Source organism: Calidris pugnax, unplaced genomic scaffold (genome assembly GCF_001431845.1).
Source record: "Calidris pugnax isolate Ruff unplaced genomic scaffold, ASM143184v1 scaffold21, whole genome shotgun sequence".
Taxonomy (NCBI): Eukaryota; Metazoa; Chordata; class Aves; order Charadriiformes; family Scolopacidae; genus Calidris; species Calidris pugnax.
The window spans coordinates 2,923,307-2,945,206 of record NW_015090770.1 but is presented as its reverse complement, the minus strand read 5'-3'; the positions used below and the strand labels follow the sequence as shown (position 1 = coordinate 2,945,206).

At 43.5% G+C, this 21,900-nt stretch overlaps 1 protein-coding gene across 14 annotated transcripts in view; it reads left to right on the top strand.

The window, feature by feature from the left end:
* The first annotated feature begins 6 nt into the window (after positions 1-6).
* Positions 7-21,900, top strand: part of KALRN (kalirin, RhoGEF kinase) — a 546,132-nt gene continuing 524,238 nt past the window's right edge. For all 14 annotated transcript variants that reach the window (XM_014939313.1, XM_014939255.1, XM_014939245.1 and 11 more), the window contains exon 1: positions 7-82. In XM_014939313.1, coding sequence (XP_014794799.1) covers positions 10-82 — 73 coding nt within the window. In that variant the 5' untranslated portion in view covers positions 7-9. The remainder of the gene's footprint in view (positions 83-21,900) is intronic.

Genomic DNA, 21,900 nt, shown 5'->3' with positions numbered 1-21,900 from the left:
CCCCCAGCCATGAATCCCGCCGAAGGGGCGGCGGAGGAAGGCGCTGTCCCCGACTCCGAGGTGGATGCTTTCTTCCGAACAGGTAGGGGAGCTGCGGGGAAGGGGCCGGAGTAGCGCCGGGCCCTGCCTCCGCCGCGGGATGCGGGGCTGGCGGCGGCGGCGGCAGCGGCGCGGGCACCGCCGGCGGCGGAGCTGCGGGGAGGGGAAAGGAGGGGAACGAAGGGGGTCCCCGTCCGCCTTCTCGCTTTGTCCGCCGCAGCCCCTCGGCTCCTCTGCGCCTCGGTCCTCCCTCCTGCCCCCGGAGGGATGCTACTGCGGGGCTGCCGACCGCCTCGGGAGAGGACCGGGAGGGCCACCGCCCCGAGCAGGCACAAAAGCCCCGCGGGGATGCTCGGGGAGAGCCGCCGCGTTGTCGTCCCCGCGGGAGGTTTCGCCGGCTGTGTCCCACCGGGTCCCCGCCCCGGGCAGCAGCGGCGGCCGGCCGGCTTTTAGAAGCGGAGCTGGCTGCCTGCCCTGCCCGCCCCGCTCCGCTCTGCCCTGCCCGGGCGAAGCGCTGGGCACTACCCCTGCCGCCCTCGGGTGGGCACGGAGGGCTGGGGAGCCCCGGGCAGCGCTCGCCCGCAGCCCCGCTGCCGGTCGGGGATGCTGACCTCGCAAAGTGTCTGAGGGCTGGGCGAAAACCGTGTGTTTGCCCGTGTTTCCTCCGGTTTCAGAGGATGCTGAAGTGGAGAGGAGGAGTAGCTGGGCTACAGCAGAGCGTGGTGAAGGGCCTTCCCTAATGATGCACTGGTTAATTAGATTCTCTGGGCAGTGGGTACGTGATGGGGTCCCCACTGCACCAGTTCATGAGGTGGTGTTTGTGTGGGAGCCCTCAGCACTCAAACATGGTTTTGCACAGGATCAGTGTCTCAACTGAAACAACTTGTGATCTGCTTCCCCCGCCCCCCCTGCCTCCCCTTCCATAGACAAAATCTTAAGAAAGTATTATAGGCTTCTTGGTAGATTTTTTTAATTAAAAATTGTAAAGGATTAAATGCTTGTTTCATAAGGGGATTGACCCTTTTAGGCTAGGACCGACACTTACTGCTACAGCTGTTTGTCAAGACTTTGCTTTTCAGCTGTTTTCTTCCTTCTACCTGCTCATTAGCTACACGCAGCGCTTTGAGCTCCAGTTACAAAAAAACAATTATGTAATCACCAAAACTTTAAAGTAGTAAAATCCTGAAGGCCTGCAGCAGCTCCCTGCTATGGTAGACTGCACCCCATTTATGTGAAAGCCCTTTGATCTAGAGGATAACTATAATAAGGTCTGGCTGTGCGTATCTTGTGATCCACAAGCCATTAAGCCATAGGATATTTGCCTGTTGATAGCCTACCTGGTTACAACTAATTTCCTAAGTCTCAACAATGACAGATTTGTTTCAAAAAAGAAAAACCTAACCCACCAATTTTCCTTCTAAAAGGAACCTGTTAGTTAAGATTACCCCCATTTTTCTTCTCTCTCTCCCTTCCTTCTCGCAAAGCTGAACAATTTCTCAGTGACACTGCCTTCTCAACCTAAGCATGTTGGCAGAATAGAGTCAAGGCTGTCTAGCTTGTATGAAAAAAGTATTCATAAATGAGGAAAAAGTGCAGGGAGCCACGTGAATAGACATTTCTCCCAGACTGCCTCTTTCACCTGAAGATCCACCTGTAGAGCCATGAATACACTTGTCACCTGTATTATACATTTAAGGTGGAGATTTTAGAAGGTCTCCTAATGTTTCTGCTTTTTGAGGAAACAAAATCACAGGAACCTGGCCCTGGGAGGGATTCCTAGGCCACATCCTTGCACTGAAGCATGTATGTATAGGCTGTTCCTGATGGTTGTCTCACCTACCTTAAGCTTCATCAAAGGAGATGGAACAAAATCTTGTTTCTGCGCTGTTATGTAGCATCTTGTGTCCAAAAAGATGACATGAAAAAAACCCCAATGTATTAGTAATTAATCTTGATTGTCCGCTGTTACACTGGCAAGGCAACGTCACTGGGAAGTGGGGAAAATACATGAGAGTAGACCTCGACTTGCATGAAATTGTACTGTTGGTTTCCTGTGTTGTTTGTGCACCGGTCACTTCTGGGGTTTGTGCACTGCTGTTGTGCCTGTCTGAAGTTGGTTTTAATGGATGGTAGAGAGAACAGCTGATGTGGGCCTTGGGAGGACAGTTGCAGACAGGACACCTGACTGGCCCATTCCTCCTTTAGGCTGTCAATGGCAGCCTTGCCTGAGTGAGAACTCCTAGATGGAGTCCAATTTGTAATAGCTGCAGACATCTGCATTGTCTTAGCATCCTTTCCTTCTTCATTTTAGCTTTTTTCTTTTATTCTGTTTCTCCTGACTTGTATTCTGGATTGGTAAAGCATAAAAGCATAACCACTGTGGCTTACATGCCCTTGTATGTTCGCATCAAGTGAAAAAATGAATCTATGTGCTTTAAAGATCAGCTGCTCCAATAACACAAACGTACATTAAACTGCCCAAACTTCCTGAATTCACAGCTACTACACAGAAAAGCATGAACTCATTATTTTCAGTGGAAAAAAAAATGGACTCCAAACAACTACTATCTCACTCGGAGGCTTTTAGCAACCAGCTGGGCTTTGCACTGAGCCGGGAGGATCGATAGGCTGCTCCCTGGTACCAGCAGAGGAGGCTGATGCTGGGAATGGCGCCGCGCACGGAGTGGCTCCCCCAGCAGCACCCAAACACACGGAGGTAGCAGTCCCTTGTCAGCGATGACAACTGAGATAGCAGCTTTCTGAGCTCTACCTGGAAAGTAAAACTGAGGGAATTAACACGAGGTAATAAAGAAGGGTCTGTTCTGGTGCTTACGCTGATGAGAACTAGGAATGACTTTTAAGAAAAGGGTGGATTTAACACCTGTGTGGTTGGTGCTGCTAGTCAGTTAAACCTCCCCGGAGACAGGCAGGGTAGGGACTATTCTAATTTTCACCATCAGATATATGCAGAGAGTAATTCAAGTAATTCATTTTTTTTTTTTTTTTTTTTGACAATCACTCCCATGTAACTGGGATAAAAATTAACAGGCAGAGGGACTTTAAGGGCAGAAATGACTATTGCAGTCTCCAGCTCTGATTTCTGGGATAACACTGGCTGCTGAATTGAGGCAGTAATTTCTGTGTGACATCTATCGCTTCTATTTGAGCTTATGTTTGAGTAAGAAACCAAATCTATGCCTAGGTATGCCTTATTAAGTTTCTTATGTCTATTTTTGTGACATAATAAAATATGAGCAAGTTCTGTGGAAGTCTCGGTAGTCTATATTAAATAAGCACCAAGACTTTTTATATTGTGTGGAATTGAATTCAAATATTTGTTGTTTCAAACATAATGTAAGTCCCTTTGCAAAGCAAATGACTGACAGGTATCCCTTGGATATAGACATGGAGGGAAAGCTTTACCTTTTGTGCCTAAACTGCAGCAATTTTTGCAGTGTGTTTTGGAAACAGAGGTGAAACATACAAGGAAATCCTTTACCAAAACTTTAAATATTTATAGAGGTCAGTGACAGAACAGTTTAGCACATTACCAATTACTGGCAAGAGTAATCATCAATATTTCTTATCCACTAGTAGGTACAGTTTTATTTTCTAATTTATTTTTCTGGCACTTAAGTATAACATTGATTATGTCTGATCTGAAGATGCCGACTTTGTCATCAATACTTCCTGTCAGTGAGTTGAAAATTGATATTGTTCCATCTCCTTTGACTGCGATGAATTATTCTGTTTGCTTTCTGCTTTCCACCAGCCGGTTTTACTTCTAGCGTTGTTCATTTATGCATAAGTGACTGGCAGCTCTGCTACTAAATAACTTTAAAATGATTGGCAGTGGCCAGGCTGCTTGATCAATAGACGTGCTTGAAATGATGTCTGCAGAGAAGTGCTCCTCGAGGTTGATGGAATCAAGTGTCTCTCATAGAACAGCTAAATTAATTCAACCAAGTTGTCACTGGGGTTGAGATGTTCGTGTGACGCCTGGCTTCCTCACCTTGAGACTTTATAAGGCCTGGTCTGGTAATGTGTGCTGATAAAGGAGGCTCTGTTGGAGAAAACACTGTCAGGTTGTGCCTACCACTTGGAAAGCTCCTGTATTCTTTAAGGTGATGCTGTTAATTAAAATCTGTACTGCTCTCTGGAGGCTTTGACCTATGACCCTGTCAGGAATATGAGGTTTGTTCCTTTCTTTCTGTATTTTCTACTGTAGCTGTTTTTTCATGTGATTGACACGGGGCAGGAGGACAATTATCTTGCTACATAGGTTCTCCCAAGCCTTGGTCACTGGACACTCCAGTGCACAGAGAGGTCCATGTGGCTCTGCCCTGCTGTTGTTGCATCTCCTGCTCTGGACTCTTAGAGGGATCTCTGCTAGTCTGGGAATTGGCATGTAGATATGGCAAAGGATGCATAGGAGAATCAAGAGGTCTTGGTGGGAATGACTATCCTCTTCCTCCTCTTGCCCTGCAGACACTGCCCAGAAATGGGGCGGAACCTGCTGATCTGTGGGGTCTTGTGATAAAAGGGAAGGATGTCTTTTTGTCTGGTCCTGGAAGGTAGCAATTTAAATTGATTTATGTTCAGAAAAGCATTTCTTTCCCATACTTCTTTCTTCCTCCCCACTCAGAAGTACGTACAGGGCAACAGGGGTGACATCTGATAGTCATTTACAATGTGTTTCTTCTGGATGAGATTGCATTGTGTTATAGGCCAGTAGGAAGATATTTATTCTATTTTATATTAATTTAATTAATGCTGAAGAGAATTGCTTCCAGAGGAAGAGGCCTTTCACACCCAGCTTCTGTTCAGAGCTGGTATGGACTGAATTTAATTTCCAGAACAGAGTGCAATAGGAAACATAAGTTTATAGCACAGACAATAGTGAACAGCAAAGGCAATGCAATAAGGCTCGATATGGCACCTGCAGAAGTTATTGGGGGGGGGGAACCTGTTGCCTATGCAACTGGTTGAAAGGTTTTTGGGGTTGAAAGTCTGAAAGAAGAAAAGCACCATCCCAAAGCCATCAAAGAGGTGCCCTGTACAACCCTCCTAGTGATTGTGTAGACCCTTTTGCATGTGGCCTTAGCTGGCCATGCGTGTGTTGGGATGATGAGCTGCATGGATACAAGTGAGCATCCAACTTGGCCAGGCAAATATAGCTATTGCTGTTTCCCTCCACCTGCCTCCCGTAGCACATTTTATCAAGTCCCATAATAATAACCTGCTGGGGAAACATGGGGGCTTAAAAATGGGAGCAACTTTGATGGGTTTGGTGGTTGGTTTTTTTTTTTAGTTTAATTTCCAAGCACACCCTCGCGTTAAGAGCCTGCTGGGAAGTCCTCCGGCCGGACAGGTGCTCTGGGCCCTTTGAAGGTTGGGGATGAAGTATTCTGTTGTTTCAGCTGCTGTGACCTTATGGTCCCTAGGAAGGTTGATTATGGATGTATAGCAGTTTATTGCTCCATGGCGACATGTACTGTACAGTACCCAGTGGTATTTTAAGTACTTCATAGTTATATCAAAGAAAATACTTATGGAGTATTAGGCCTTATAAACTCGTAGCGCTGTGCATTTTATGGCTGGAACTTAAAGTCAGTCATGAAACAACTAAGAGGTATTTGTGCTTTTGTTTTATTTGGACTGGCGTCCTGCATTTAATATTTCTTTGGATAAACAACTCCCGTTTTACAGCCTTGCGTGGCACACGCACCCCGTGTTTAACTGGAGGGACTCTGCCACTTGGGGAATTTTGCCTAGCAAATCTGGCAAGAATAACAGTGAATATTACAATATACACGTTGCAAAAGAAAGCTGGATATGAAAAGAGAAGTCAAATACAATTGTCTGAATGGAGAACGCTAAGGAGTAGAGGGCTGTAAAAGAAAGAAGTCATAATATTTTGAATTATTTTTTTTCCACTCAGTTCTGGGACAGATTGTGTTACTGTTGCACAGATTAAGAGGACTTCAGAGGAATTGTTCGTGAGGTTTCATGGATGTAACTGAAAACAGAACTTGGCTCAGGTGCCGCAGTGGCAATCGTAAATCTAGGTTTGAGTCAGTCACCTGTGTGATATGTAGCCTGCAGTGTGTTGAAATGGGATTTAGAGCATTTTGTGCTAAGAACAGAGTAATATTCAGCAAAATATTTCTGTTTTCATGTTTTATTTCAGAGAGTTCAGAATGAGACCAGTATTTGAATCCAGGGCAACAATTTTAAGTCATTGTGAAAGTCATTACATATGTGATTACGGTGGAATAACATTAGTTTCAGATGCTTTTCATTTATTTTATTTTGAACTATTCAGTGAAGATTCAAAGCAGTATATTGAAATTATGTATGTTCAATGCCGGAGTGTGAAATACCATGTAAAGCATTTATTGAAGTTTAAATAATTCCTATTTGCTAATAAAGGTCTTAGGAGATAATTCTGTTTCTACTTTAAAATATAAATATTCATTTGGATTGCTCGTTTTCATTAACTAATGCCTAGAATAAATTGTGGTTTATCAGGGTTCCTTTTCCCTTATCAACATGTGTGGCTTTGTTACTAAAATCTAGGGGTGTTTTCTCTTTCTTCCAAATTACACATAATGATGACTGAGAACATATAGGTACATAGGGCTAATTTGTCGCACTCCCGCTTAAAGGCAACAAATTGCCTTTAAAACTAAAAATGAAATTCCTTTTTTTGTAACCTTAATTATATGAACCAGCATTTCAGTTTCACTGATGGAACAAAACTACCATAATTAGGCAGACTGTAGTTTTTAGTGTAAGGTCACATCATGCTTTGCTGAGAATAATAAGAGGAAATGATCTTTAATTTAACATCTCAGTGACTGGCAGACCAGCTGCTCTGGTCATTTCTTTTAGTGAAGTGGCCTTGGGAAAAAGAGTGTGTGTTGTTTGTGAGAGAAATTAAATTAACTTCATCACATAATTGGTACCCCTGTAGACTTAGTGGAGTTTTCAGGTTTTTAAACTACTTTTTTGTGTGTGTGTGGAGTAAGCTCTGCTGAAGTGGCAGAAGATATGCCTTTCTTCTAAAATAAAAAACATCACTACAAGGAGAAATTTGAACCCAAGATGTTGCTTTCTTCTGGGGATTGTGAGCCTTTCTTTGCAAGATGAGTGCTTGGTAAAGCAGCCAAGGCAGTAGGTCAGGCATGCTCTGGTGTGGCTGGGATGTGAAGAGCAGTAGTTGGCCCAGGCTGGTTATGTGAAATTAGAAAAAAACCACCAAAAGAACAAACAAAAAAAAACCCCAAAAACATAGCAAAAAGAGCTTTGTAAAGGTTCCCCAGTAATATTGGTAATATCGGCGCTGTTGGCATGGCTCCTGACTCCTGGAGCGTACCCTGGTGCTCCTGCTGTTTTAATGGCAACTGGCAGCCTACATTGGGAGCAGCATCATCAGCTGGAAACAATAGTGTCTGATTCTTGTTTGTCAGCTGGGACAATAACCCCGCTGATGGGCTGCGGTGGCGGAGAGCGGGCTCCCTTTGTATGGCAGTGCAGGCATGGCAGATGGCTAATTGGACATGATAAACCATGGGGGCAATGGGGGAGAAAAAAAGAGATCTGCAGGGATTATCCACTTGTATCCCCCCCATTAGGGAAAAAAATATGTATTTTAAAGATGTTATCAACTTTAGCTCTTTGCCATGAGTGTATTATTCAAGAATGAAGAAGGGGGACACCCTAACTAAAGTCTTTCCTTAGCTGATGCAAAATCCACTTTATTAGCTGGGAGCAAATCATATTACTCTATGGGAGGGCAGGCAAAGACACGGCCCCCAGAGACGGCAGCATGGCACTTAAGAAAATTAGCAGTGCATATTTTTCACCAGTCTCGTAAGTGAATGTCAAACTGTTGTGCCAAATAGCACCCAAGCTGAAAACAAAGAGCATTGCAGTAATGCTTTTCAGGAGTGAAGTGTTACACTGTACCATAGTTTGTCTTTATATGAGTAGATGTCCATCAGTGTTAGAGCATGGAAAAGCTATGATTAATAAAGACAAAATCTATTTATTTAGCTGTATTTTATTAGAACTTGAGTACATATTATGAAGCCAAAACCTGAGGCCCTTGTGCAAAGAAACTTTTGCTTGTTTAAAACACCTTAGTGAAAAATGGAATGAAAGCCTCAAGGTTAGGACCACAGAAATGATCGGAGAGATGAGGCACCTCTCCTATGAGGAGAGCCTGAGAGAGTTTGGGTCGTTCAGCCTGGAGAAGATTCTGGGGACATCTTATTGTGGCCTTTCAATACTTAAAGGGGGCTTATAAAGAAGATGGGGACAGTCTTTTTAGATGGGCCTGTAGCGATAGGATAAGAGGTAATGGTTTTAAACTAAAAGAGGATACGTTCAGACTAGACATAAGGAAGAAATTTTTTACAGTGAGGGTGGTAGAACACTGGCTGAGGTTGCCCAGAGAGCTGGTAGATGCTCCATCCCTGGAAACATTCAAGGTCAGGTTGGATGGGGCTCTGAGCAACCTGATATAGTGGAAGATGTCCGTGCTTATCGCACAGGGATTGGACTAGATGGCCTTTAGAGGTCCCTTCTAAACCAAACTATTTGAAGGCACGTGTTGATCCCAGGTAGTTTTCAGTATGATGTGTGTAGTAGCTGGTGGCTTCAGTGGCTGTGGGCAGTGAATACAAGGCTGTGCCCCACAGCCCAGTAGCAGCAGGCAGAAGTTCATCCCGCTGGATGCATTTTAATTCCTTTTTTTGCTCCCCCCTAGTTATAAGAAGTAAGGCTGAAAGGGGGGTCATATGCATCGGTGGCTGCTGCAGTGATCTGCAGTCATTGCTGGCTTTAATTCCCTATTTTGTAAAATGGTATCAAGTGCCTAGAATGCTTCGCTATTTTAGTGTCTCTCATAATAATAATGTTATGGCATATAACAGATACGTTTAAATTGTAGTAAAAATAAATCTGCAAGAGGTTAAAAATAATAGCTAGCAAGAAATATGCAGCACTCTGTGGAAGCAGATTTACTTTCTGTGGAAATGTCTGGACTGTGTTTCTCTTCCACTGTTTACTACTGTCTTTTCCCACGGGACAAGTTTAGTGGAAACTCCAGCTGAAAAGTTTCAGCGGGCTGCCTTTGCTTTCAGCAGACCCTTCAAGTGCTGTACCTGGGAGTCTGGGGAGCTTTTGAAGCTATAGGTGCAGGAGACCATTCTAAAGATTGTGAATGGATGCAATAAAACTTCTAATAGGGCTATCCTCCTGTAAGACCCACAATATTGTCATTATGTTATAATGGTTCTCTACCAGAGTTTATTATTTGTATTATTGTCTCAGCCACTGATTAGTTCCTTCTGAAGCAGATGCTGCGTGAACACTGAACAAAAAAGATGATCCCTCCTGTCAAGTGCTTATGATAAAAGCTGTCAAGTGGATTGTGAATTTAACTGAATACTTGCCTTTCGCTTTGCTTTTAAAGATGTTTGAAGGACAGGCCAGAGGAGTTACGGAGTCTAGCACTGGGTATGGAGCAGAGAGAATGGCTGAGAATAAGGTACAAACAGAAAGATGGGGAAGAAATGAGAAAACGGTAGGGAAACTAAAAAAAAGGTAGAAGAACACAACGAAGTTATGTAGCAGAGCACTTCAGAGCTGGAGGGCGCTTGGCTGAGAAAGGGATCGCAGCCTGCATCCTCTGTGGAAAGGAAGCAGATGATGTCAGTGTGGCGAAGGTCAGAAGCCAAAGGAAATCACAGAAATGAGACAATAAGAGGTTTGATTGGATTGTAGCTTTTGGGATGGAAAGCCAAAGGTATGTTTTCTCACACATTAGAGAAAAAAAATGGTAGACTTTGGCTGGTATATAGTTAAAGGAGGGAACAGGCAAAGCCTATGCATGTACCATGCTCGGAATGGGGAGGGCAGCCGTGGGAGGTACTGCAAAGCACAGGAAAAATACCAAGGTTTTCTCTTCCAGCACATGCCCCTCACCATCGAAGGCCATTATTATCACACTGCTGTCTATAATGGTGACTGCACCAAATGCCTGTCTTGCTATGATGCTGTGGAGAGAAGGCATTTCCCTATGAAGCGAAGACACAGAGCCAAAATCCTTGGATGCTCTGCTTCACGTTTTATGCCTCTTGTTCACAGAAATATGCCATGAAGAGCCAGCCTCCTTGGATCTGACTGCCACTGTGTTCACAGCAATTTAACTTTCCTGCTCTGCTTTTATGTGTTGAGACAGAGAGTTCAGGAGTGATGCTAATAGAGTCAGTCTGAAGCATTCAGATAAATTTAGTCTGAGGGAGCAAGTCAGGCCTATTGGGTAAATAGTAATGATCTTGCGAGCTTCGAGGACTTAGATCTATGGTGTGTGAATCTCCTGTTAACAGTTTGCTCCTATTCAACTCAATCCTGCTCCAAAGTTAGCTGGGGTGTTAAATAGGTCAGCTATCTATTACAGGTTCCTGTTAGTCTGTAATCTGTCTGCTCCTGCGGGTTATTTATCAAATTCCTAATGAGATGGTCTTGAACTATTTGAGGCAGGAGATAGTTGGTAACAGTAGCTTGATTTAAAATGGATCTGGTGCCAAAACTGGACAGAAGAGGAAACCCTGTTGGTTAGATGAGTTCAGATCAGTTAAAACTGATCTGTGTGGTAATGGGAATTTGTAAAAATGACACTTCCCAGCATGTAAGCCCTTATCATGGGAAAAGATTTTTTCTTTTTCTTTTTTCTCTTTTTTCTTTTTCTTTTTTCTCTTTTTTCTTTTTCTTTTTTCTCTTTTTTCTTTTTCTTTTTTCTCTTTTTTCTTTTTCTTTTTTCTCTTTTTTCTTTTTCTTTTTTCTCTTTTTTCTTTTTCTTTTTTCTCTTTCTTCTTTTCTTTTTCTTTCTTCTTTTCTTTTTCCCCCAAAAAGGCTGCTTGTCTTCATCATAGAGTTGTGCAGTAAGGTGTAACTGGCAGCTTGGACCTGGTTGCTGTGATTGGGATTGATTTCAGTGCTTGATGAAGCTTCAGCTCTATGGTGATGTTTGTGCCCAGGAGCTGTATGATGCTCATGTGCAATAGTTCAAAACCAATCGCTGGTACATTCCTACTCATGTAGTCAAAGGACAAGTTTCTACAGCATCCACCTCAGAAGTCAAGTGGTGCTTGAGACATGCAGAAACAGTCATTGCTTTGCTTGGCTCAGCTATCCTCATCTCCCCTTGGTGTGCAGTAGTAATGGAGATAATAGTAATTAGAAATAATACACAGAGTTAATACAGCATTTCAGAACACTTAAATAGTCAGTCTTTGAGTAGAAGAGGGAGTCTCATCAAGCCCATCTATAAAAAGGGGATAATCAGGCACAAAGCTGTAGTAAGTGGGTTTCTTGAGGCTGTATGAATTTTGTCCATGTGTTCTTGAAAAACCCACATCCTGGTGGTGGAGTAAACCCCGACAAAGTGCTGCATGGCTTTACCTTCTGTTGGCACGGCATGGGCCAGGAAAAGCACACCAATCCCTCTGTACTGTGGGATTGTCAAAAGTCAGGGCTGAAGTGACAGGGGAAATCAGAGAGATGTGCAAACACTCGGCTCTTCTTAAACCACTTGATATGGGTGCCTATATATGGATGCAGGTGACCTACTTCAGACAGGTTGTACATCTTGGCCTTAGTCCTGGAAATGGGATTAACACACCTTGCCTATGTCCACACCAACCAGTCAAACAGTCTTAAGGTTTTTATTACACTGACCCTATTTTTAAATATACGTAGGTCAGAGCCACATCTGGTATAAAAATGGCCTGATGCCAGGGACAGCAGAGGAGCTACAGTAATTTACACAGGCAGAAATTCTGGCTGTGTTCAGCTGACAGACTTGTACGGGGATGGGGCCAAAGAGGACTGGTAGCAGAATAAGGATATTTCTAATTTAATGTGTTAAGATAGCCAGATGATTTTGTTCATCACCATGGAAGCTAAACGCTGACAAAACGAGACACTTGGGTTCTGGGTCCATTCTGCTCACTATTTGGTAGGGTCCCCTGTGCCTTTTTGTAACGAGCGTATTGCTGTGAAAGTTACATCTATTAAATGCTAAATGTAAGAGAGATTTAATGACATGCTATTAAAAAGTTCCACCTACCTAAAAATGCTTTGCTTTCCAGCCCAGGTTTGCTAATATATTCCATATTTCACAGAGATTGCTTCATGAAGAGAACGCTGTCAGGAGCCATTTACAGCTCTGATCCTGCTTTTGTCGTCTTTTACAAGTGTCAGGTTCCCTGTTGCTGCAGAGCCAGCCACTCTGCCACGAAGTTTATCCTGTGGATGTCTCCCGTGGGCGCATTAGTTACTCGGGGCATCGGAAGGTACATCGTGACTGGTTCCATACAGCAGAGTTTAATGGAACTATAACTATAGGATATAATTTCCCTTTCTTGGTCTCATTTTCCCCCATACTTTTTCCTCTTGGAATATATCTAGCAAATGTAAAACCTGTATTTCACTATTCCAAATGGGGCCATTTGCTTAATGTGGCATTGTCCAGGGTAGAATAAATACCCATGGCCTTCTGAAGAGTCCTGAATTGATTGCACGTACGATTGAACCTGGAACTGTACAGGAACCAGTAACATTCCCTATGTAACACGGGAATGAGAGAACTGCAAAGAGTTGTAATTAAGTGCTACTCTGAAGAATCATTTTCACACTGACAAGAAATAGAAGGTCATGTTGCATCTTCCTATGGGAATATATAGACAAAGGAAAGTTTTCTCTTCAGATGTTATCTTTGCATTTCTGTAGAGACAGAAGCTGTGGGAGGTATAGTGTAGGCAGTGGTCACCAGTCTGTGGACTGCAGAGATTGGTGTGGGAGCTCTCTCCCCTTGTAAATGCCACTGCCCTTCTATTGCTCCCTAGTGCAGAGCACAGCCCTTACTTTTTGCTGGCTGCAGCTCCCCAGCAAAGGCTTCCTTTGGCTCATGTACATCTGGAAGATTTAAGAAGGAGCAAACCTGCTCTATGGCTCTGATTTCTAGATGACCCCAATCCAAACAGTCCTCTGTCCTGTTGAACTGGAGTGTTCTATGGGGGGAGTCTGTCACTCCTTTTCCTCTTGTCCTGCTCCTGGGGTGTGCAGTCACCTCTGTTTGCACACAGAGTAACTGAGTGTCAAATGGACATGACAAACTTTATACAGATTAAACTGAAAACCTGGAAACTAATAGGATAGCCTGGAAGGCAGATTTAGGGTGCCTATCTAGCAGGCATGCAAAGTGCACAGGGGAATAAAGCAGGACTAGGCTCCTTTTTTTTCTTTTTTTCTTTTTTTTTTTTTTTTTTTTTTTTTTGTTGAACGTGCAGCTTGCTGCAGCTAATGACTTCTGAAGGGATCTCCTCTCCTTGCTCCCTCTTTGCTCTTTCTGTCTATGGATGTATTTTTCCCTGAGAGCTGTTCCAGAAACTGAATGAAAACCTCCCTAGTCATTACTCTTCCTTTTGGTGTGCAGACACCCTGCAAACAGTGGCTCAGGCAGCAGCCTGAAGCAGGTAGGTTTCAGAGGAAGCCAACTGTAGTAATCTGTTTTTAAAAGGTTATTTTGATGAATTGGATTTTATGACCTGATTTGAACTGGTCTTGGGTACCCACGTGTTGTGCTGCCGCAGCCTCAACCCACAGGAGCGCCACTGTTTGCTGTTTTGCCATTGCAATCCTATGGAATCATAGAATGGCTTTTGTATTAGAGAGCAACAAACTATTCTCTCCATCCTCAGTCCTGCTGGTCCTGTGTGGTGATAGTGGACAGTTTCAGATCTTTTCCTGGGGAAAGCAAAACTCTGCTTGTCATATTGCAGTTTATTGGCTGTCCTGTTTCCCTTTCAGTGGTGGGAGTCTGGGGTTGGACAGTCATGTTTTATGAAACACTAATACATTTTTATTTCAACTATATTGCAAAAAAAAATAAATAAATTAAAAAAAAAATTAAAAATCCTCCATGGCAAAAGAGCTTATGCAGAAGTTCACCTAAGTTTCATCCTCACCTTTGCTATAGAGTTACAGATACAGATACTATGTAAGACCTTAAACCACCAGAGTTATAAACACCCACACCTCTCAGCTGCAGTAAATGAAACTTGAACAGCCTTGATGCAGAAAGTTGCAGGCTGTTGCAGGATCAGTTTCCGATGCCTTGTCTGGTCACTTCCTTGCACAGCTCCTCTTAACATCAATGGCTCAGGAGCTTTACAGTGGGACTTTGGTGGGCACTGGCCTGGGCTTGTGCCTTTTTATAGGAAGCATTCAGCATGGAGGAGTGAATAGAAATCTTGTATTCAGTCTCTTGCAACTTTCTCAATATTTCTGTTGTGCAATTCTACACAATATTTATGTTGTGCTCAGAATGAACTTGAGTTTATTCTCAATCCAGAAACAAGTGGGAAAGCTGTAATGGATTGCTTTCGATTAGGTATTGAAGCTCAAGAAATCTGTCTGTTTCAGTGTCGCACTTTTACATATGGATAGGTAAATAAATGTGTTAGTCTGGAAGTTTAGGACTTGTCATGGAGGTGTTTATCATACTGTAGTCCTGCTGGGACTCTGCTGATAAACAGGATTTTTAGACAGAAAGCCTCCATGGTTGAGTAGGTGCTGATGGCTCTGTTGTTGGCACCCATCCATTTCAGCCCCTAAGAGGCACTTAGATATTAAAACTGCACTTTTTTTTAAGTTAAGACTTGAGGTTCACAGTTTTGAAGCTGTTGGTGCAAGTAAGAAATCCACTGAGCAATTTTTTGAAAGGAAGGCTGCATTCCCAATGTCCTGGCCAGTTTCCTCTTGGGATAGAGATATTCTTCTCTTGCTTTTCTACAGTTCTACTCCGAGGTTATTCTTTGCAGTGCTGGTGCGCATGAACAGTTGCTGAATTTGACTATATGAATTGCTGCATTTTAGTGCTGAAAGATAATTTGTACCTGTGACTCTTTCATTGGGCTTTCAGGGTGAAGATCCTGTTATTTGTAGCACCTCCACTGTCTTTGCATAACCTCTCTGGCTTTAGGGAAGGTAAATCAAATGTATCCCCTGGCAGCTCTGCCAGGAACAGCACACGCAGGCACCACGTGCAGGCACCCCGTCCTTCCCGGCTGCTTCCAAAGCCGTCCGGGAAGCCACGGGCTTCCCCTGCGTCACGCGCCAGCCTGTGCGCCTGGAGGAAACCTCCTCGTGCCTTCAGCTCTTCCTGTCCCGCTGCTCACGGGTCCAGCACGTCACAGCTCATTGTTTCAGATGGCAAAGTGTGCTGTGGTCCTGCAGCACCAGAGGGGCTGTCAAATGTAAAATGATGTTAATGTTTTTAAAGAAGTTCATAAGCTGTTCAATACCATGTGTTGGTCAAGCAGAGCTTTCCTATTTCCACTGCTTGATGAGAGGCTTGAGTGAGCACCTGCTGTATGCAAGGAAGCGGAAAGGCAGGCTCTGGTGGTCTACAGCATCCCAAATCAATGGATGCTTTTTCTGGTGCTGGCTGGAGCTGAGTTCCCAATATCTCAGCCCTCTTAGGCATATAGTGTTCATATAGGATTAAATTAGGGTGCAGGAGCTGAACTGCAAGCTTTTCTGATTGGAGTTGTTGAGCTTTTGCATCCGTAACTTTACTCAGGGTCCCCTTAAGTAAAGCCTGGCGTGCTTCACCTGACAGCTTGATTGATATTTCTAACTGCTTACCCTGCTAGTGTTGGTGTGTTTAGATGCAGCCAGAAACTTTCATCCAAAATTGTAGGTATCCCCAAGTTATATTTACAAGTGGCAATGTTGCAATAGAAATGCCTCAGCAGCAAAGCTGTGATACAGGAATTAGTGTTACATCCCAGTAAGGTGGAACAGTTGTGCCTTTTTGGGTGGGAACCATATTTTCAATACAGGAATCTTATGTCCTAGAACAGCATGTTTTATTGGACTTTTAATTTTATGCATCTCATCTTTTCAGGTCTATATCATGCCAGAAGGTTCCTCAATTATCTTGTTCATCTTGAGTATCAGTTATCCCCTTGCTGTGAAAACTGATCCATTGCAAAACAAGGGTTTGTTTTGCATTGGAGTAATCCTAAGATAAAAGATTGCTGCTGTGAAAAGCAAAGCCCTTGGTCTTCTTGTTCTGTGTTCCTCTTGTCATCATTAAAGTTCTTCACGTTAGATGGTGAGCAGCCCACATCATCACCGGCTTTCCCTGCTGCTGGAGCCTGGAGTGAGGCTGTAATCCTGCATTTGCCATCACAGTGCCTTCGCATATAGTGTGATTTGACAAATCTAGTATTGTTCTTTCTCTGCAGGAACAACAGCAAGATAGGCTGCAAATAGCAATGTTAGCAGAACCAGGCAAGTATCCCATGGCCTGACAGTGCTGGACAAACAGCCAGCTAATTTTTATCTTGTAGTACGAAGGTGGTAGATAAGTTTAGTGGATAATGTAAAATTCTGGAGATGCAGGTTCTTCTTCTTCTGTGGCCCACTGGGTGACACTAAGCAATTAGCATTGCTCTGTACCTCAGTTTCCCTCTGAGAATTGGGTGATTGGCTGTGGATAAAAAGCCCTATAAAATAATAGCACTTAAAGCAGTGCATATAACAGTTATTAACACAGAATGCTGTCATCATCTCCACTTTATAAATGTGAGGAACTGAGGCAGAAAATGGTTTGCCAAAAGCTATTGATGCAGTCGGGGCAAGAGTCCTCATTAGACCTCTGGAGCTGGCGGCTGCCTGACCAGCCTACAGGCTGCGTGCTGCTCCTCACCCTCCTGCCCCTCCTTTGAGTACACAGCCCTGGTTAAATGCAGAGGACTTTGGTGTGTGGAACAGATTTAGGCTTATTCCTTTCACTGTTCCTGCTGAGTGAATTGGAAAAGTAATAAACAAAATGGTTTTTATCTAGGAAAAAGGCTTTAGAGCCCTCCATTTTTAACAAGCATATGTTAATAGTACAAAGTATATGGGACAACATTGTCCTAATTAGTTTTCTGTTGAAATTAACAGCCTTCAGTTCAATAGGAACAGATTTAGGCCAACACAGTGTCTTTGAAAAATTCACAGGACTTTTTGTCCCGTGGTTTTGAATATGAGCTGAAGCTTCAACATCACGAAACCTCCTCTGAGCAGAGCTTTACTCTTAATTTAAAATGCTCTCCGTCTTTAAAAGCTAGCTTTCTTAGTGTAATTTGAATCCATCTTATTTTAGGATATATATTTACTATCCAACTGATTTTTTTCCTCTAAAGTTCTTGGATAGCAAGTCCATTAAGAAATCTCAGTGTTGCCAAACCAGTTTAAGACGTTTGGAACTTCAATTACCTGCTGAACTCTTAAAAAGTAATTTGGTAATGAAAGCAGTGAATGCATTCTGCAGTGTTTAAGGATTGCTTACAGAGATAAAATGGTTTTGGCTGGATGTCAGATAAATACTTTTATGGTGAAGCATATGTGCAACCAGTTTTTCCTCCTTTTTTTGAATGAATCTGAAAGATCTAATCCTTCAGAATATTCCCAAACAAATTCTGGATTACTAGATCCTGTGCTCTTAAGTGAGGATAGTCATTTAGTATTTTGCACCTTAGGAAGTATTTCATCTCTGGATCTTGATGTATTTTACAACGGCGAATAGTTCAATCTAACCAAATTTCTGTGAAACAAGAAAATAACGTTTCCCGTTTTACAGCTAAGTTAGCCAGCAGGAGAACACGATCTGGCTCTCACTTCAGGCTGGTAGCAGAGATTGCTGGAGGATCATATGGGATGGAATGCCTAGGTAAAAAACTTGGGAAACAAATTCTTGGAGTCTTGCTATTTTTGACACCAATTCGTGATCCTGAAGACAGGTCTGATGCCTCTTGGAGGTGAACAAAAGAAGGGTGCAAAATTGTTTCCCTCCCACTCTGAGTGGCACATTATATTGGTGTGGGTGCCTCAACGAGCTTTGCCCATGCCTGGGAAGCCAAGCAAGGGCTCTGGTGGGCAAGACCGCAGCCAGCGTAAGGGGAGAGAAAGAGCTGCCATATAGGTAACAGATGGTGTTTTCTTTATGGGAGAGAAGCTTTTCCAGTGTGCTTCCATTTTAAAATTCATCTTCCTGGAGTTAGGTTAACCAAATACACAGCTCCTCTTCAAGAAGTGATTGAAGCCATGCCCTGTACTGAGATGCCTATCTGTGTGGCTATGTAGTATTAACAAGCCAATCCTAGTTACCCTAAAATGAAAAATTTAGTTGAAAAACGTAGACCATTACTAACAGCGTATTTTCTTTTTATTGTGATAATGGAATCTGAAGCTGAGTGGTGTTTCCCATGAATCATACCCTAACTTTTTTCACTCCATAGTTCATCTGTGACACTGAACGCAACCTCGTGTGCCGTTTTTCTTTTTTCCCTGAAAAGTATCTCCAGCTGTGGCCAGATGTGCTGCTTGGCTTGCAGCTGAACTGGGTTCAAAGGCTTTGAACCTGAGCCAGGCCCAACGTGGCTGGGCACTGTCCCCACTGCTCTGGGGTCAGTATCTGCAGGCATAGCTGCATGTGGAGTCCTCCTCTAACCCAAATCAGTCAAAACGATCTGGGTTAAAGAAAACCCTCCATGCTTTTAAATAGTAAGCCAACCTGGATCATTTTGACACAACCGGGTTAGGGAGCGACTGCGTACAGATATAGCGACAGATTGGAGGGGGTGGTAACCCAGCTCCGCTGCCACCGAGCCAGGAGTTGGACCACAGGCTGAGTAACACTAATTGTGGGTGAGTTCAGTAAGCTGCCCTGACTTCTGTCCTATACAATAGTCTTGTTTTATAGGAAATAATGAAATAATCGAAGGGCTAGAAACGCAACTGATGCTTCACAGGTTTGCCCTCTGATTATCAGTTTGCAGTCTGATGCCATCTATAGTAGATGTATTCATAAGTTACTGCCCAAGGGCCTGGTAGTGGCTGTTTTTTCCCCTACAGGCAATTCAGAGCAACTTCAAGGTTCTTCTAAACCGTTCCTGCTTTCATGGGCTGTAAGGAAGCTGCTACCCAGGCTATACTTTCTGGATAATAGCGGTGATTTTCAGATGTTTAGGCACAACTGACACATATGTAGCCCTAACTCTGAGGGTTTTCGCAGCCTTCTAAACAGGCTGATAAGGGATAGATACAGCAAGGCTTTCTGCAGAAACTGAATGGAAACGTTAAAGATTTTAGTTCACAGAGGATAGTATAAAAATCCCTGTAATGCTATCTTGGGCAAGTTTGTAAGTGTGTGTGTTTGACACTGGATTTGACAGTGATCTCATTGATTTCTGCTGGGCTGAGACTCAATTACTCTGGTTTAACATCAGTGCACATGGGAGCAGAGTTAGGCCTGCTGAAAGGATGGATACATTTTCTTTCCACTCTGGGAACCTGTTGGCAGTGGTTATGCAGGTCTTGTCCACACGCTGTGACCTGTCAACAAATAAGCCACCACTCTGTGTTACTTGCCAGCAGATATTTCCAAGGTATCCTCAGCTATAGAAGAGCATCTTCTCACCCCATTTTTCTCCCCAAGGAGATATGATCCCCTTGTTCCCATAGTGCACACACTGGATGCTGTGATCTACCTCCTCACTAGGGCAACATCTTCTCACTTACGTGGGACCTCCTTCATTTTCTGGTGGAGGCAACAGCAGGCTCAGTCAGGAGAGTTGAGCACCCATATAAATAAGTGGGGGAAGTCCTGCTGCAGTGAGGTTTGTGGTGCGTGGTGGGGAGGAAAGGTGCCTGGACCATTGGACAGGATGCCCCCTAAAAACCTTTGCCTTCAGTAGTCCCATCTGGTGCGTGTTGCAGGTGTGTTGGTGACAAGTTCATGTAGCTCTGAAGCTGATGACAACCAAAAGAGAAATGACTTTCCCTTGTCGGTCGGTGTTTATTTCCAAATGCATTCACAGTGCAACTTGGTGCTTTCTCTGGCTGTTTGAGGCAAAGGCTTGACCTCTCCCTTCTTTCAGCCCTCTTGACATTTACTTGTAACAAACAGCCCTAGATGTTGGAGCATGTTTTTCTGGGTCATCGAATGCATTATATGCTTGTCCTTCACAGCAGAAATACAATATCTTTCATCTCAGCCCATCAGCTTGTTTTTGTTGGTTTTAATTTTGTTGTAGTTGTTTAAACGCAGGCGTTTTGTCAATAGGCATTGTTCATATGGGGAGAAAGAAATTGATTCATACTTGAAGCATGCTCCTTCGTGCACACACTCACACAGGGTTGTAGCATGAGACAACAACCATGAGTGCAACCCAGAGGGCTGACACTGCTGCTGTGCAGCCTTCGGGCTCATTTATACGTGTGGGGTTGTGATGGAAAATCCCACAGTAGTTCTCACACACCAGTGGGGCTGAGCAGTCCCAAAGAAGAGTCTGGCCTCAGCTAGTTGCGTTTGGCAAATCTATGATTTTTCCTGTGTTCCAAGCATGTGCTTCCAGTTCAGATCCTCCTGCTTCCCGTGTTATATGCAGAGACAGGTCTATATGCAGCCTCCAGGCTGTCTTCAGCATTCTGGAAATCTCTGTGCATGGTGGTTTGTCTGCATTTCTGGAAATTAGCTTGATTGACACAAAAACACAGGAAAAGCTGCATCCCAGATGCTTTTGCTGTGATTTGGTTGTGTTTTCTGGGAATACTTGGCATTTGTAATACTGCCTGGTCTCCTTCAAATCATGTACCTGCCTGGAGGCCAGGGCTCTGTGAGCTCGTGGCTTGAGTTGGAATTGGCTACCTCCAACCTTAAACAGTACTTTTCTGCAACAACTGTCTTTTATTTGTAGAATTTCAGTCCAATTTCATAGTTTTCAGGCTGTTTCACTTACCATTTCTCATGCCTTTTTCATGCTATTTCTGCATTCCAGCAGTGCAATGGTCTCCACATCATCTCATCCTGAAAATTCTGGTGGTAACAATAAAAATGTCCACGTTTATTGATGGTTTTAGGAGAAACCTCTTCAGATTTCAGCTGAAAAAAGAAAAAGGGGTGATTTGACTTGTTGGACAGAAACACTAATAACTGAAATATTCTATTTGGAAACTTCCTAAAAAGTTAGAATAGAAATTGTCAGTTCATGAGTGGTTTGAATTTTCCAAAAAAAATTATTTAGTTTGGTTTTTTTTTGAAAACAAGTGCTTTTTTCCTCTGATTATTTTGCTGAGGAGAAAATTTTGCTGGAAACTGTTTGTTCATCCCTGCTCCTCCAACGAGGTGGTTAAGCATCTCCTAAAAAAACGTTCTGCTTGTATCACCAGTAAGTTACCATGCTTTAATATTTACATTCAAAAGGAGGCTGATAATATATTAAAAAACAAACAAGCAAGCAAGCCTGTGACCTGCACGTGCCAGAGTTAATGGAGCTGTTGGCTCTGTTCGTGCTGTAGTGATTGATGGGTGCTCTGATGGTGTTGCATCTTCCCTCTCTCTGTCTTGTCTGCATGTCAATGCCTTCACTCCTTGAATAATGATACACTTTAATACAGATTTGTCTTATTTTTGTCTCTGAGTGCTGGCAGGGCTGGAGTTATGTCTGTGTTTCTCTGAAGCACCTGACATGCTTCCGATCAGTTGGAATCATTCAGCAGGAAGAATTTTACCTGGAGATGAGTACACCTCTGCCGTATGGGAGCACCAACCAGTTGCCGTGTTGTATGTCAGTGAATCTGCAGATCTGGTACTAGGGGTAGGGTCTGTATCTCAGAGCATATGGGATTGCATGGATGTGTGTGGGTATGCCTGGCATTTTGGTGCAGTTTCAGCATGACAGAGCTGTGGGTTGAAGGCTATGAGGAGCACACAGCAGGCTGTTGGTGGGCTTT